Source organism: Centruroides sculpturatus, unplaced genomic scaffold (genome assembly GCF_000671375.1).
Source record: "Centruroides sculpturatus isolate CEXI.00-Female unplaced genomic scaffold, Cexi_2.0 scaffold263, whole genome shotgun sequence".
NCBI classification, from domain to species: Eukaryota; Metazoa; Arthropoda; class Arachnida; order Scorpiones; family Buthidae; genus Centruroides; species Centruroides sculpturatus.
Window position 1 is genome coordinate 303,900 of NW_019384587.1, and position 15,952 is coordinate 319,851.

The window sequence follows — 15,952 nt, forward strand, 5'->3', positions numbered from 1 at the left end:
TACGTCCAGTCAAACGAACTATTTTCAATTTGATCAATTTTCTGGAACGTTTACAATCGTTCTATAATCGAACCAATTCGAATTCGAAAATTTTTAAAATCGAAATAGAAAATCTTCCACTTTCAAGCCCATATCTCCCGCACCCTTATAGCTATCGAGACGCAACCCCCCTGGTACACGAATGGAGACTTGGGGCTACTACCACATACAAACACCATTCATGTGCGATGTGTAGTTTTGGCTGAAAAGTGAAATATAGGGACACACACGTCCATTTATATATATATATATAGATAGATTAGTATTTACAATTTTTACAAAAATCATCTCTGCCCTCAAAATTATATAATTAATATAAAATGCAAAAAAGCTTAGTTTTTTTTTATTGAAAATCATAACAGATGGTGCTAAATGCAATTTTAGATGATGTTGCTAGGAAAGTTATAAAAAATCCAGCAATGAATTGTATATTAGTGTTCTGTAATTTGATATTTGCATATACAAGTATGTATAGTTCTGTCACAAAACCATGATCCCAAATACAGTAGAGCGTCGATTTTCCGAATCAATTGGGGACTGGGGTTGTCCGGATAACTGATTTACGTACGAAAAAATAGTTTAACGTATCCGATGTCGAAATTTTTCTCCGTTGCGTGTCGCTTCGCGTTGAATTTTCGTCGATGTTAAGCCTAACGAAGAGTATTGAATTGTTAAAAATTATTTTTTTATTTTGTACAAACAAAATAAATATATATAAAAATAATAAAAAAATTATACTTCAGATGTTAATTTAGTATCAAAAACGTAAAATATTTGAGTAGCCCAAGACATAGCCAAAGATTGAAGCGCCACAGCACTGGCGAAAATTTAAATTTGCCGACTGGAATTCTTTCGGATGATTGACTTTCGGAAAATCGACGCTCTACTGTAATAGTTTTATTACAATTTTTGTTATTTTTATACAATTTTTAATGTATTTAATGTAATTACATTTCTTAAACTGGATAGAGAGATATTGAGTTTACTGCAGTGTTTCCCACCATGGGGCCCACGCCCCACAGGAGGGCAAATGTAGCAATTAGGAATGACTTCTTTGCATGACTGGAAATGTAAAATTTATCCACAGCTTCATGAATGAGCAATTATTTATTGTGACATTGTCACAATGCCAGGCTGTAATTTTTAACCATATTTTAAATTTAATTTAAAATATATGCTCTCCACCTCAAATTAGTAGTGGCTTGCCCTGTACATCATACTTTTCTATTAGCAATGAAGTTATGCTGGTCACCTAACTCTTTTTGGGGGAAGTTTTGAATTGAAATAATGTGACTTCCGGTTTGCATTGGAAGTTCATATATAGTTAATTGGGGCATCCTGCCCTAAAGCTTTCCATATTTGGGCTTGTCTTTCATCTTTCTAACTCTGTTCTTGAGATTAAGGAAAGATGGATAACAGTGGGAATTGGGAATTTATAGGTCTACAATTTTTTCAAACTGCAGCTCAATCACATTTGTATGTTGTAAAAAATTTCAAATAGTATTTTTATATAAATTTTGCTAAATTAAACTAAAAATGTTAAACTTACTTCCACTTTTATTATCTTTAAGTATTGTACAGTAGACCCCCCCTATAACGCTTAGATACCTTCCACGCTAATTGAATTTTACCTTGTAGGAACAATTAAATACATGAGCCAATCGCAGCCCGATAGGTGGGAACTTTAAGGACTAAGGCTGTTCGAAAGGTTTTCTTCTATAAAATTAATAGATTCTAGACTATTTTGACTCAACATTTCCAAAATACGTATAATTTTTTGGGAATAATCTGTATAAACTATGCTATAAACAAAAAATTATAGGATTACTTACCGAGTGTGTACCGTTCGACTACGCCGTTGCTTAAAGCTGGTTTTCATCACGGAACAGCACATTAAACAGCGGCCACGATTTCTAATAACGAATTTTTCGCATAAAAATAACTTGACGTTTGGAGACATCATTAATATAAATAATTTTTATGGACGTTGAATAAGAAGTGTTTCTTTCACAAGAAATGTATAAAATTAGTGCTGTATTAGACTTACGGTACCTAATTTACATACTGTACAGACGATAATAAACTCAACTTACTAGCCTAAAATCTCCGTAGCACGTTGCCAGGCGGCAGAAAGCATATATATAATTATAATAAAGTTACAATAAATTAAGTTAATATATAATTATATATACAGTACCTAATTTATATATAATTAATATATAATTATATGTACAGTACCTAATTTATATATAATACTAAACAGACGATAGCAAACTCAATTTAGCCGCTCCGTAGCGTGGCGCAGGGTCGGAGGAAAGTAGTTCGGCTGCTCATCCACTATTGGTCCAGACTCTATCAATCTTGTCTCGAAACGACGTTATAGGAGGTACATTATACGAAAGTTGCTACAATTTTTTCGCTACGTTATAGGAACGTACGTTATAGGGGGTCGACTGTATCATGAAAATATAAATTTGTGCTTCATAAAAATATAAATTACAATAAGTCAAATGGCACATATATCAGGTTTACTGGCCACATTCAAGCCAAAATAAACCTGATATAAGTTACAATGAAGTTCTTATCAAGATAACTTACTTAAGACCTCTAAAAGTTTTAAGTAAGTTATCTTATGTAGATCCTGTTCCCATATCCTGTATATATTGCTATATGCTATATACATATATAATTGAAAATCTTGAGATTGATTTTTGTATACATGTATACAGTATACATGACATACTTATAACTTATTTACAATACAGAATATCTCTACATTTGAGATAGTCTAACTTTGATAACACCACCCTCTTAAAGTGTCAAATACTTGTGAAAGGATCGTCCCTATAAATGTGAGAACCTTTCAATATCTGCTAAATATTAAATGTGTGATTTTTGCCTTACAAATAGCATTGTTACCATAATCTTGACTTTTTAACTCGCTTTTTAAATTTATATGTAGGCTTCATTACTATACAATGTACAATTGTTTGAGGTATTTTGGTTTATTGGCATTAAATTAAGTTTGTGGAAATGTTGAAATCGATCATCTCAAAAATTGCTATTTGTAGATTCTAAGTTTTCTGATAGAGCAACTAACTCAAAACTTGGCAAATATAACTTCATGTTCATTGTAAGAAGGCATCATAAATCTAATAATCTTGGAAAAGAATTTGTTAATAAATAAATCTATTTGAATGTATTATATTACAGCAGTTGTTTCCATCATGATGGAATATAGACTATAGAAAAAATGTAAAAGTTAATGAGGTAGCATGTCAGAATTCAGTTAATCCAAAGGTTCTTCATGAAATTATCCTATTTTTCTCCTCTTAAATGGACAACAATTTACTTGTCTTAAAATCTGATAACTTATCTTAGAAAATGGTCAATTTGTAACCTGAAATATTAATATATTAAAGTGTTAAACTAAGTTACTACACATTAAAGCTTAGTTCACATAGAACAAACAGCTAGGAAAAATGGAAAATGGAGCAAATATATCAGAAATGACATTTCTAACAAAGTTTTTGGTTTTGCAAACTACACTGACATTTGAATATATCAAATGTTTTTGCTATCAAAAAATATTCATTGCCAATCAGGACAAGTTTTCTTTTTACATGAGATAGATTTAAGCATGATACATAATTTGAATTCTTTGATGCTATTAAAAATAACCATAAAAATTATTAGATACAAAACTAGCAACAAAAAAATTCATTAACATCAGATGATATTTTGTTCTACAGATGCCTAGACTTTTATTTTACAAAGAGAGATATGCTAAGGTTAAAATTAAAAAAAAAAAAAAACTTTTCACAATCCACTTCAGCATTCATTAGCAAATACCATATTTACTCATGATAAGACGAGGTTTTTATTCTTTTTTCATTGCTTCAAAAACCTAGATCATCCTATATGTGTGAGCGAAGGATTCTTTGCGTTTTTGCAATAATTTTTGTGAACCATGTGTTTGCATTTTTTACTGGATGCTCACCTTCTGTTTAAAAACAAAAATATTTTATCTGGATCGTTTCAATTGTTCTTGTATATTGTCAGGAGTAAAGATGAATAGCAATAGGAAAAGCAAAGCTTTTGAATTGAATTGAATTCCAAACTGAAATTACAATATCACACAGGAGCACAATATATGTTTTAATCCATTCCCACGTGAAAACAGATGATTATTCAGAAATCAGAATTCAGAGAAACTCATAACAGTTGAATCCACTCTGTCGATTATACTTAAGAATTGGCAAAAAAGGTTCCCAGTTGTCCAACTTTACATAAACAAATTGTTGTTGATTTTACAAGGTTTTTTTCCTTAAGGTTTAAAATGCCAGTAATTTTTGTGGGACAATGTGTGCATTTACATGCATTCGACATTTTATTTGTGATTAAATGAAATAAAATTAAATTGTATTAATAAATCAAATTTTTTTTTTTCCTTTAAAGTCACACCTTGTCCTATATGCAAGGTTGTCTTATAAGCAAGTAAATATGGTATCTGTGTGAACTAAGCTTACTGTTTTTAAATAATATTCTCTGTTTTTTTTTTGTTCATTTTATTGCAAATTGTTTTTCATATTATTCAAACTTTGACTTTGGTATACTTACAACAGTGTATTTGATTGAGTTTTGGATAGTTATATTGGTTGTGATAAATCATTACAGAGTCTGACTTTTTTGCACACTTTTATACACATTTGGTATACAAAACAAACTTTCACACAATTTTAGACAAAAAGTAAATACTGTATGCAATTTTTTATATTTATTATAAAATAATAAAATTGCATTTTATTTTTTAATAAAATGCAATTTTTTTTATCGAGTAGTAGTGCTTTCTTTTGTTTTTTTGTTTAATCTACGGTTTTTTTTTTACTGTGAATATATCACAATGTATAAAACTCTTCTACTTTAATAAGAGATGTTACAATTTTTGTTTTTAGGCCTTTGGGATAAACTTCCTTTATTATGGTCAACACAACTGGTTGACACTTACACCACATTCTTGAAAATATGCATTAATCTGACAATATGAATGGTCTATATTTTATACCTATGCACTAGCCATATTTTTTATTGATTTATGTAAATTATTTGAAAAATTCTTATGACTAGAACATAGGCACTTTCCTTTCTGTCTGTCAATTATATTAGTTATGATGTAATTTTGGGAACTCAAACTTTGTGAGGATTATGACTTGTTTTTGTATCTAATCACTGATTTTATTATATTTTGGATTGCTGCCTTACCAATATTGCATTTTTAGCAGTTTAACCAAAACTTCCATCAGTTTTAGATTATTTGAAGAATTAAAATAATTTGTATGTGCAGTATTTTTTCCTTGACTATGTATTTGCCAATATTTCTCTCAATTATTAATTTTTAAAATGCATTCTTAACTGAATAAATCAAACACTTTTGCTTTTATTACTGAGTACCTTCAGATCATTTTAGTTTTATATTTGGTCTGAAAACACTTAATATTTCATTGCTTATCAATCATAGCATCAGTTCTTTTTATCTCTTTATAGAGTTAATAAAATACTGTAATTTTTGTAGATAACCTGCAGTAGAAAATTCTTATAATAAAAATAAAAACCTTCATATAATCTTTTCCATTCTATATCTCATACCTCTAAGTAGCAATTGAAGGTATGACACTGATATAGGTGGTACTTTTTAAATATTAACATATATCTACAATGAAGTGTAATAGAAAAACAATAGCGAGGTTGTGGCCAAAGTTTTCATTTCTAAAATGTGAACGTCAAGCAAAAGCAACACTTGATGTTCATGTTTTAGAGATGAAAACTTCAGCCGCAACCTCACTAGTAACTATAAAATAAGTAAAGTGAAAAAACATGGGAGAGTCCCTCTCAGTATTATTTTCTAACATTAAGTTTAAATACTTTTAAATACCCAATAACATGAATTCAAAAAGCTACCATTCAGGTTTTATTTGCCATGAAGAAATCTAAACTTGATTCAGAAAAGCATTTACTAGCAAAAACAAAATGCAAAAAATTTATTTTTGCATAGCAAATTTGGTTCAACTGCCATTTTGCAAAACAAGATGGCAACAAATAACAGCAAATTATTTTTTATGCTTCATCCATTTATCAAAAATTACACAGAAAAATTTACCCAAAAGGATGTCATTGTGGACACTATTTGTTATTCATTCCATTAGCAAGTACAGTAGAGCCTTGATTATCCGACTCAATTGGGGACTGGGGTCGGTTGGATAATTGAAAAGTCGAATAACCGAAAAGTATGAAAAAATCCATTATTAGTGTAGTATATTATTATATCCCATGTAATTAGTATATTAGTAATATCACTATTAACCTACTTCGCGTTGAATTTTCATCGATGTTAATCCTAACAAAAATTTTTTAATATAATAATCGTCGCTATTGTATTAGAAAATTAAGCCTCGTTTAAATACTGGCTCCCTTTCATGGTCGAATGAGTGTTGCCAGCTAAAACAAGTAAAAATAATATTAAAGTAGCCAAGACTTAGCCAAATATTGTAATGCCACATCACTAGCGGACATTTGAAATTTGCCGACTAGGACGGTCGGTTAACCGAGGTGTCGGATAATCGAGGCTCTACTGTAGTTAATTTTAAGCTTTGTTCTCTGTATATATTAAAAATATTATATAGAAAATACAAATTAACCAAAACTGGAACAAAATTGATGAATAAAACAACTGTGATATTCAAACAGAATTCAGTTTAATGTTTTCACCATATTTTAAAGGTGTTTTCACCATATTTTAAAGGTCATCTTCTATTCATCCTAAAGATATATCTGAATGGTCAAAAACATTACAACAGAATTCAATTTAATGAAACTAATCTCATGGTTAGAATTATTTTATACTAATGAATAAAAGTTTATTTTGACAATTACTACTTGGTAGATAAATTTTGTTCTTTAGTAGCCTTCTTAAATTTGATGGTTTTGAGAAAGCCACAATGGCAGGCAATGATCTGCATCATACAAATATGTTTTACACTTTTAAAGATGCTCTTAGTGATTTAAGACAAAGGAAAAGCTGTTTGTATTTACTGGTATGGATAACTCAAGACAACAGCAAGTAATTTGTGTATTTGGTAATAGAGAGGTTGCGGCAGATGTTTTCATTGTGAAAACGCAAACATCGGATGTTCAGCACTGCCTTCCTGTAAGCCTATAAATTTGACAATGGTGTTTGAGCATGATTCCACTGACGTTCCAATGTTCCAAATGCCATTGTCAAACTTCTAGGTTTACAGGAAGGCGGTGCTGAACATACGTTCGCATCTTCACAATGAAAACATTGCCGCAACCTCTCTAATATGAAATTGCTTTATATCTTAGATGCTATTAATTGATTTGTTAAGTATCACTGCATATTTATAAGCCAAATTGTTATTTTAATGTTTGTTTAAATTCAATTAAGAGCATAAATCTAATAAAGTTAGAACATGGCCAGAATCAAATAAGAGAGATTTTTTTATCCGTGCAAGGTCATTGTAGACATATTTGTGTTTGGATCGATGGCGTCATTGAATATCTTTTAATTTCCCTGAATTATTGGAAGAAATAGTTCTTTTTTATTTGTGTACTTTTTGTTTATTTGTGTATAGAAAAACCTAGTGATGTGTGAACATTTTAAAAGTAGATGAGAAATAATGTCTCTTGAAATATTATTATTTTAAATTGCTTTGTTGCTGATTGCCTACTGTTCTTCAAATGACAAGAATTACTAGCTTTGCCATTTGAGAAAACTTTTTAAATCTGGATATTTCTGTAAAATACAATGGAACAAGTCTTTATAAGATAATATGTAAATAAAACAAAATTTGTTTTAAGAGAAGATCAAAAGAAAAACAAAATTTATGACACTAATGGAAGCAATTATTCAATGTATGTAATCACCAACTGCCACCTGTACCAATATTTAATTAATAACAAAACTACTAGTAGTTTTGTTACCTAATTGATGATCTTAAGTGTCAGTGCATGTGAGCAATACTTTGACATGAGGATGCAGCATCAATATGATGTGGTGTCATAGGCACATGGAAGCAAATAGAACAAAGCATAGATAACAAGTTATTGCAGCAGTACATTGCATCCAACCTGTATATTGACAACCTATTCAAGGTACTAGTGGACTACACATCAAACTCGCTGCCTCTGCATTGAGCCAGTACTCACCAATTAGTGCTGGTGCACACAAGTGATATTTTCACATGATGGTGCATCCTCACTCCAAAATATTGCTTGTATGCACCAGCACCAAGATAACCCAAGCATCACCAAGTAAATTTGCTAGTAAACAATATAAGCAAAGTCCAATTTCTACAGAAAATTAGAAATCAAATCACTGGATTATTTTCAGCTTGCAAATCAAATTGTTTTTTAATTAACTTAGCAGCGTAACTACCTTCATTTTATCTTGTTCTAAAATTAATATACAACAGCTTTAAACCACCTACCTTTTAATGTATTGAATAAGCTAATTTCAGTGTAATTAAACTCTATGCATTTATTTATTCCAGTGTGTTGACTTACTCCAGCAAAATAAAACTAAACATTTTGACTCTGAAATAATTTCTATATACTGTATTTAGAAAAACTTTTTTATTACATTATTGATTGAGTTTTAGAATAAATTTTCAATATTTTGATTTTTATATGCAGATATAATTTTATTACAACCATCAGAAATATAGCTAAATTGCAAATTTTTTCTTACTCTTACTGTACTAAAGTTTTTTAATCTGAAGGTTATAGAACAGCATAACTTCGAAGCTATTTACAACTTACACAAGGGTTATTCTTGTTTTGAGACAAAGAATATGTTACTTATTCAAATAAATTTCTCTTAATCAATCATATCTGCATCCAGTGTTAAGGTAATAGAATTATTAATATAGAGTATAAAATTGTTCTTAATAATAAAACTAGAGTTGAATTTTAGTAAAAAAATAAATATTCTAAATTATTTAGAAAAGAGTAAATATTAGTGTAAACCTGACATCTTCCCATTTAAGCCAACACATTCTGGTAAATACTGGATTTTTTGAGGTCTCTAACCTTTTATGATGTATTCAACTTTTTATTGAGTACTTAATTAAATGATTCCAAAGGGATAGATTTGACATTAAATACTGATGATGGTACCACAACAGATATAATGCTTATAACTGCATATCAATAGAGCATACATCTATTACCCTAATCTTTGCAGCAAGCAAAGCAGTCTTCTTTTTACTTTTACACTACACAAGCACAGTTCAGTAGAAAAGATTTATCATCCCATAAATAAACTAATCTATGTAGCTATAATCCAATTAAAAAAACCAATGTGTAGATAGATTCAAAAAATGAAAAATTAAATATTACAACTTGAATCTTTTGGGAGAAAGACTTGTCACAATTCATTCAGTACAACAGAAAAATGTTTGTCATGCATTTTAATATGAAATGGAATAAAGGAAGATATTATCTAATGAATAATACAACTATTTTAGTTATGAAAGACTATTTTAAAATATTCAGTTGATTAGTGGAAAATAATAAGAGAGATCATTTTCCACAATCGTCTTCATTGAATTATAAGAATGCTATTGATGAAATTGAGGGAATGATAAGGATGAATGCAGAGAATAGAGGCAACAAGAATATCATGACTATCAACAGAATGACTCCAAGTAAGAAGAAAAAGTGTGCACTAAGAGTTACAGAGAAAAGAAGACAGTAAAATAAGGGGGGCAGAAGAAAGGATATATATAAAAAATGAAAAGAACTGTTCATTTGAAGATGAGAATAGCAAAATTCTGATATATAAAATGCATATGCATCTATGATAAAAGAATTGCAAACCATCTATTTAGAGAGATGAAGCACATCAATGAAACATTAAATCACTGACACATTTCACCAGCTGAAGTAATTATTACTACTTGTACTGTACATATACTCATTAAAATGGATAATGACTGTTTTTAGCAATAAACTTGTAAAACACACTTGTGTAATTTTTAGCATTATCAGAAATGATTTACAAGCATATTAATGTTTATTTAAATTATAGAATTGCTATTATATTTTAGAATCCAGTGTAGTTATTAGATCTATTTTATATAATGAAATATATCTAGTTTTTTAAAAGAGCTGAAAACATTTATTCTATTAAAATTATCATTTTTATATTACAAACATGCCTATATTTTGAAAATGACTATGTTTAGATAAAGAAATAAACATTTTCAGCTTTTTTTTTAAAATATAAACTATAGGTGTTCAAAGTTAGAAGCAAGGGATAAGAGGCAAAGTATTAAAATAATAATTACAAAAATAAACTACAAATAAATTTTCATTTTCTTTTTAATTACTTCTATTGCATAATGCAATTGCATGTGATTTAGCATGCAATTGCATACAGAATTTTCCTTCAGATATATAATTTTCAGTAAATAAACTTCCTTTTCCTTTATTGTGGTATAATTTTTTCAATGTCTTACCCAAAGACAAAACACACAGTATATTGTCCAGAGAACTTTTGCATTTCTAGTCTTCCTCAATTGTAAAAGTTCAATTATTAGAAATGAACAGTTACACAAAATAAAAATCTGGATAATGTGATTACTTGTTCAAATTTATGTATTCTTCTACTTCAAAAATAGTAACCAAACAAAAATCACTTTTCTATTTAACAAATTTAGGGAAGAATGTTTCTTACAAAATTGAGGAGTGGCTTCTATACTAAAATGAATAAGATTATATAAATAAAGCTGTATTTTTTAAAGCTTGATATCTTTAGACAATATATTGAATGAATGAACATATGTAATGGTACTATACAGTACATTCAATAGTTGCTTATACTGTATGTTGATATATTTTCTTTTCTTAAAAATAGCCATTTAATAACAGTTTGTATAACAGTCAATTCTTTATTATTTCAGGAAATTTATAATAATTAAACAGTTTGCCTTAAAACTGTTAATGAGATTTTGATTGTAGAGCATGAATCTGAAGGTTTTTTTTACTTCATATTGAAATTCAATATCTAAGTCAAATTTTTATGAGTAGTTAATGAGACCAGTTATATAGTTATAAAATGTTAATTAACCAGAATACTGCTCACAAGTAGCAAGTTTCCTTTAGTTTTTATTTGATAAAAGGAAACTTGAAATTTTAGATTGCTGATTTTGTGTTTATGGTGGTTTAGATAAAAAAAAAAATTGACAGAACAATCTCACCATTTCTAGAACTAAAACTCTTCATAACCAATTTTTGACAAAACAAATAATTTATACTTCATATACTAAACATACTCTGATAAATTTTTAATATTTTGTCAAGTACTTAGAATTCAGTTGCCTCTAACTAGAATTAAGATTTACTCAAACCAGATGAGTAAATCTTAATTCTTTACAAAAAAGATTTACACTTTGGGTCACATTATTACAATCTGATGTATTATGCCAGAATGTTACACCAACTTTTGCTTTCATTACATGGTAAATCCAGTATCTGAAAGTATTTCAAATAATGGATTTACTACTATTAGATAATGAAATTTGTTTTTGAAAGATTTGGTTTTTACTTTTTAATCCGGGTTCAACATAATTGTGTGGATAAGTCATTCTGTGTGAATTAGAACAAAGAAATAAGAAACTGAGATAAAAATATAAGATTAAAAAATTAAACAAGCTTAAAGCATTTCTAAACAAAATATTTTCATCATTTTACAATTCTCCATATATAACTTGTAGCAGTAGTTTAATCTATATACAACTTGTAAATTTTTAAAATAAAAAATTTTCAAATTGGACATAGAAAAAAACTGATGAAACAGCAACAAGTGTTGTCTTAGCGTAGTTTTTAGGTACAAGTTATAGTTATAATACACTTAACAAAACTAATCAAAAGAATTTTCTTTTTGAAAAAATTTGCATGTGAAGATTTTTCCACAAGTTTCCAGTAAATATGAAGTGATAGCTAAATTAAAAACAAAATTTTCATCAGTTATTAATCTTACCTTATTTTGCTTTTTACTTAATAACACACACAGTGCTGTTAGTTTTTAGCATGGTTTTTAAGTAAAACAACTTCCCTATTGATAACAGGGAAGTTATTTTATGTACACATGATATTTATGTCACTTGCATTTAACAGAAAATTATATTTACAAATATATAATTACATTACAGATTATTGTGTAAAATATGATTTCAAATGATATAAAACAATGAAATGTTCCTTGTGTGTTAAACAACTAAAGAAAGTTACAATCAGTTATATTTAAACAATTTTCTTAAAAATAATGCTTATGTTATGCTTTGTATGTGTATATACAAATTTTACACACTAACTTTTTAGTTAAAACATAATTTTGAAACAGCTATGTTTGAAACATATGCAAATTTTGGTTAACTGTTTCCTCTGTAGGGATGATAGTGAATATTAAACAAATTAGGCAAGGACTGAACTAGTATGGGTTGAAAAACCCCTTGATGAAAGAATGTCTTCGTGTGTTCTTGCAGAACATTTGGTCTGAATTCCAGCTGTGTTGCTGATTTATTTTCTTCGTAAACGTGTGTATTTTTTTCGTGCATGTTCTGATTGACTATCGAGCTCTCTTCAAAATTTAAATTAGTGAAATTTGTCTTAGATAAACTATTTGATTCTTTACTATCAAAACTTCTGTTTTGTCTTAAATCCTTATTTTTTCCCACCTTTTCTTCATATGAATAAGCCTGATGATTTTTATATCCACTGTTTCTACTAGAAGTTTTCTTATAATTATCATAAGTTTTTCTGTCTGTGTTATATTTATAATCATGAGTATGCTGTTTGTATGACTTTTGAGGATTTTCTGCATTATTTGCAGAACAGCGTGATGCTTGATAATCACGTATGGCTTTTAAATAAGGATTATCATCATTTTCTGCTCCCGAACGTCTCTGGAGTTTCAGAACATTTCCAAATAAGCGAATACCCTCCATCAATGCTATGGTATATGGTACAGATTCTTCATGCTTGAAGGTTACAAAGGCATAGCCTCTATGACCACCTGTTCTATCCTTTACTATCTTTACACTTTCCACTGGACCTGCCTATATGCAATAAAGATGACAAAAAGAAAAATTGTTATTAACAATCACATGCTATTTTTAATTATATTTAATAAATGTAATAGCAATCAATATTTAATTAAGAAAAAAATTGATTTATGTAATTAACAATTTTCATATATTGTTGATTAAAGAAAATAATTATTATTATTTTAATTTGTTATTGTGTAATGTAATCATTATTACATGTTTATTATATCAAAAACTAGATCATAGCTAAGTGAACTATTTTATTAAAGTTTGTCATGGGCACAGGAAATTCAGTATGCATTTTATATAGCCACACGACCGATCAGTTATAGATAGTGCATACAATATTGACATAGTTGATGATAATGTAAAGTTAAAAATAATAAAAGGAAGATGTTAATGTATATTCGATGAATATACATTATATTCAGAATATTTGATGAGCTATTGCTCATGAAATATTCTGAAATTTTCATAACTTATCAATTTTGGACTAATAATCTTAAAAGTACAAATTTTAATTTACTGATAAAGTAAAAATTTTTTAGTAATTGGAAATTTTAAGAAAATTACTATAATTATTTGTGAAAAGCATGATGATCAGCTTGCAACAGGATGTATTACATATAATACAAGCATTTCTTAGGACAGTATTTGGTTTGAATTCTCAATCGGAAAACACACCATCTAATGTTATCATTACATTCCTATTTGATATCTCTCAAAAACACTGTTCTGAAATTCAAATACAGTTATACCTCGACTTACGTCGTTTCCGATTATACGTTGTTTGTCAAAAAAGTATATGGAAAAATAAATATCAAGTTTAAGTCATTTTATTCGACTTTACATCTGTCCGCCACAAATATTGAAGTCGTAATATCATTAGAAAAACGTTTAAAGCACATAAAATCATATTAGAATATATACTAGTATGTTCTGTATTTACAGTACATGCATTTGTAAATTTAGAATACTTTTTCTGTACTATATTAAAAACTAAAATTTATTTGTTTGTAAGCTTAAAATAGATTTTTATTAACCATATATTATTAAAAATGCATTAATAAATAAAATACAAAACCAGGAATGGTAATTTATGGTTTAGCCTAGTGACAAGTAGATTTGGAGACAAGTAAATTCAACTTACGCCGTTCTCCTGGAACCAATTACAGACGTAAGGCGAGGTATACCTGTACTATTATATATTGATAAACAAAACATCAGGATTATTCAAATTTTGGGACTGTAGTCAAAAATTATTGAAACAATAAATCAAATTATATGCAGAATCTTACAGAAGTCCATTCCCCTTCGTAGAAAATTAACCACATTTTATTTGTCATTTGCTTTGGACAAACACAAAAAAAACAATCGATTTAAATAACCACACCACAAAGATTGTACAATTGCTAATTGCCAGGTTTACAAAAAAAGAAGTAACGGAAGAGGTGCCCACAGAGATTCAGACAACTGCCTCCTTTTCTGGCAGAAACATAAGATTTTTACAATGGGCAAGCCCATGCGCCATCATTCTGGGCACATCCGGCTCCACGGAACATTTTTGAACCAAGTCTGCAGGCAATCTTGGCATAAGACTCCCCAGCTTTGCCGCATTTTTCAAATACGGCGGCTTCTTCAATCATCCCCCACATAACCAGTCACCAAAATCTATAGCTCCCGCCAGAAAGAAGTCATCATCCAAATCTCTGCATGCACCTCTTCCATTATTTTCTCCATTTCCCGTTCGTAAAACAACACAAGCAATTATGTTTTTCAAGTACATAGTTATTCGAATCGGCCATTTTCGTGTTCTTTTATCTAAAACGAACAACAAATGTAACATACTCGATATAAATTTTTAAATTCAAGGTTACTTAAATACGCAATCTCTTTTATCAGAAACGACCACACACTCGAATTCTTTGTGGGGTCGTTAATTATCTAATAAAATAAACATTTAGCCGAAAACGTATCTTCGGGGAATAATTGGTAACAAAGACCGATTCGATTAATTTCGTCTCAAAGTACGACTGTTAAGTTTTTGTGTGATATTTCTCACCCTTTCTACATAATCGGTTTATTTACGCCATTAGAACAATTTCGTTCAATTCTTTGCAATAAAAATAGAACGGAAAACGAACGGACGGTGTTCCGAAGCAACAAACGGTGCAGAGCCGCCATAACGGCTCTATGCAAAAATTTGGAGATTAGAAGGGAAGAATACCTGGGTGAAAAGTTCGCAAAGCAAGTCTTCTGTGACCATTTCGGGCAAATTACCGACCCACAACACACGCTTCACGTCAGAATCCATCGTCGATTAAAGAAGAAAAAGGTTAAGAGCGAAAACGAAAATTTCCATTCGTACCGTCGGCCTCCTCCCTGTTGGAATGACGTCATCGGTTCGATGCCAGGCCACGTGAATATAATAATCGATATTATTCGCAGATGCGATTTAAACCCGTTTCCGTCTATCTTTATACTATATACTAAATAATAGTTTTAATATAATATTAGCCAACGATCGATTTTTGTAAATCAAGTTAATTAATTGCGTAGTAAAAATTTCCCGAATGAAGAGGCATCTAGTGTCGCGTATCGGAACTAAATTAACGTCTGCTTTCGGAAGGAAGCTACTTTTCATTTAGTGTCGATTTAATAATTTTTAAAAGTTGTTTTTTATACAAAAAAAACGAGAATTGGATGGGTACAGGCCGTCTGATTTATATTTTTTATTTTAATATTTTATTCTGGAGCCATACGACATCTGTAAGATCCATTATAATGTA

At 29.3% G+C, this 15,952-nt stretch overlaps 1 protein-coding gene and 1 long non-coding RNA gene across 7 annotated transcripts in view; one reads left to right on the plus strand and one right to left on the minus strand.

Moving 5' to 3' along the window:
* Positions 1–15,952, plus strand: part of LOC111624654 — a 61,089-nt gene that overhangs the window by 21,514 nt on the left and 23,623 nt on the right. The window lies entirely within an intron of this gene.
* On the minus strand, positions 10,284–15,722 carry LOC111624652 (RNA-binding protein 7-like). Its single transcript, XM_023367557.1, has 2 exons — positions 15,391–15,722; positions 10,284–13,175 (listed from the first exon to the last, which is right to left on the minus strand). The coding sequence occupies exons 1-2, from the start codon at positions 15,475–15,477 to the stop codon at positions 12,489–12,491; spliced, it is 774 nt and encodes a 257-aa protein (XP_023223325.1). The 5' UTR covers positions 15,478–15,722; the 3' UTR covers positions 10,284–12,488.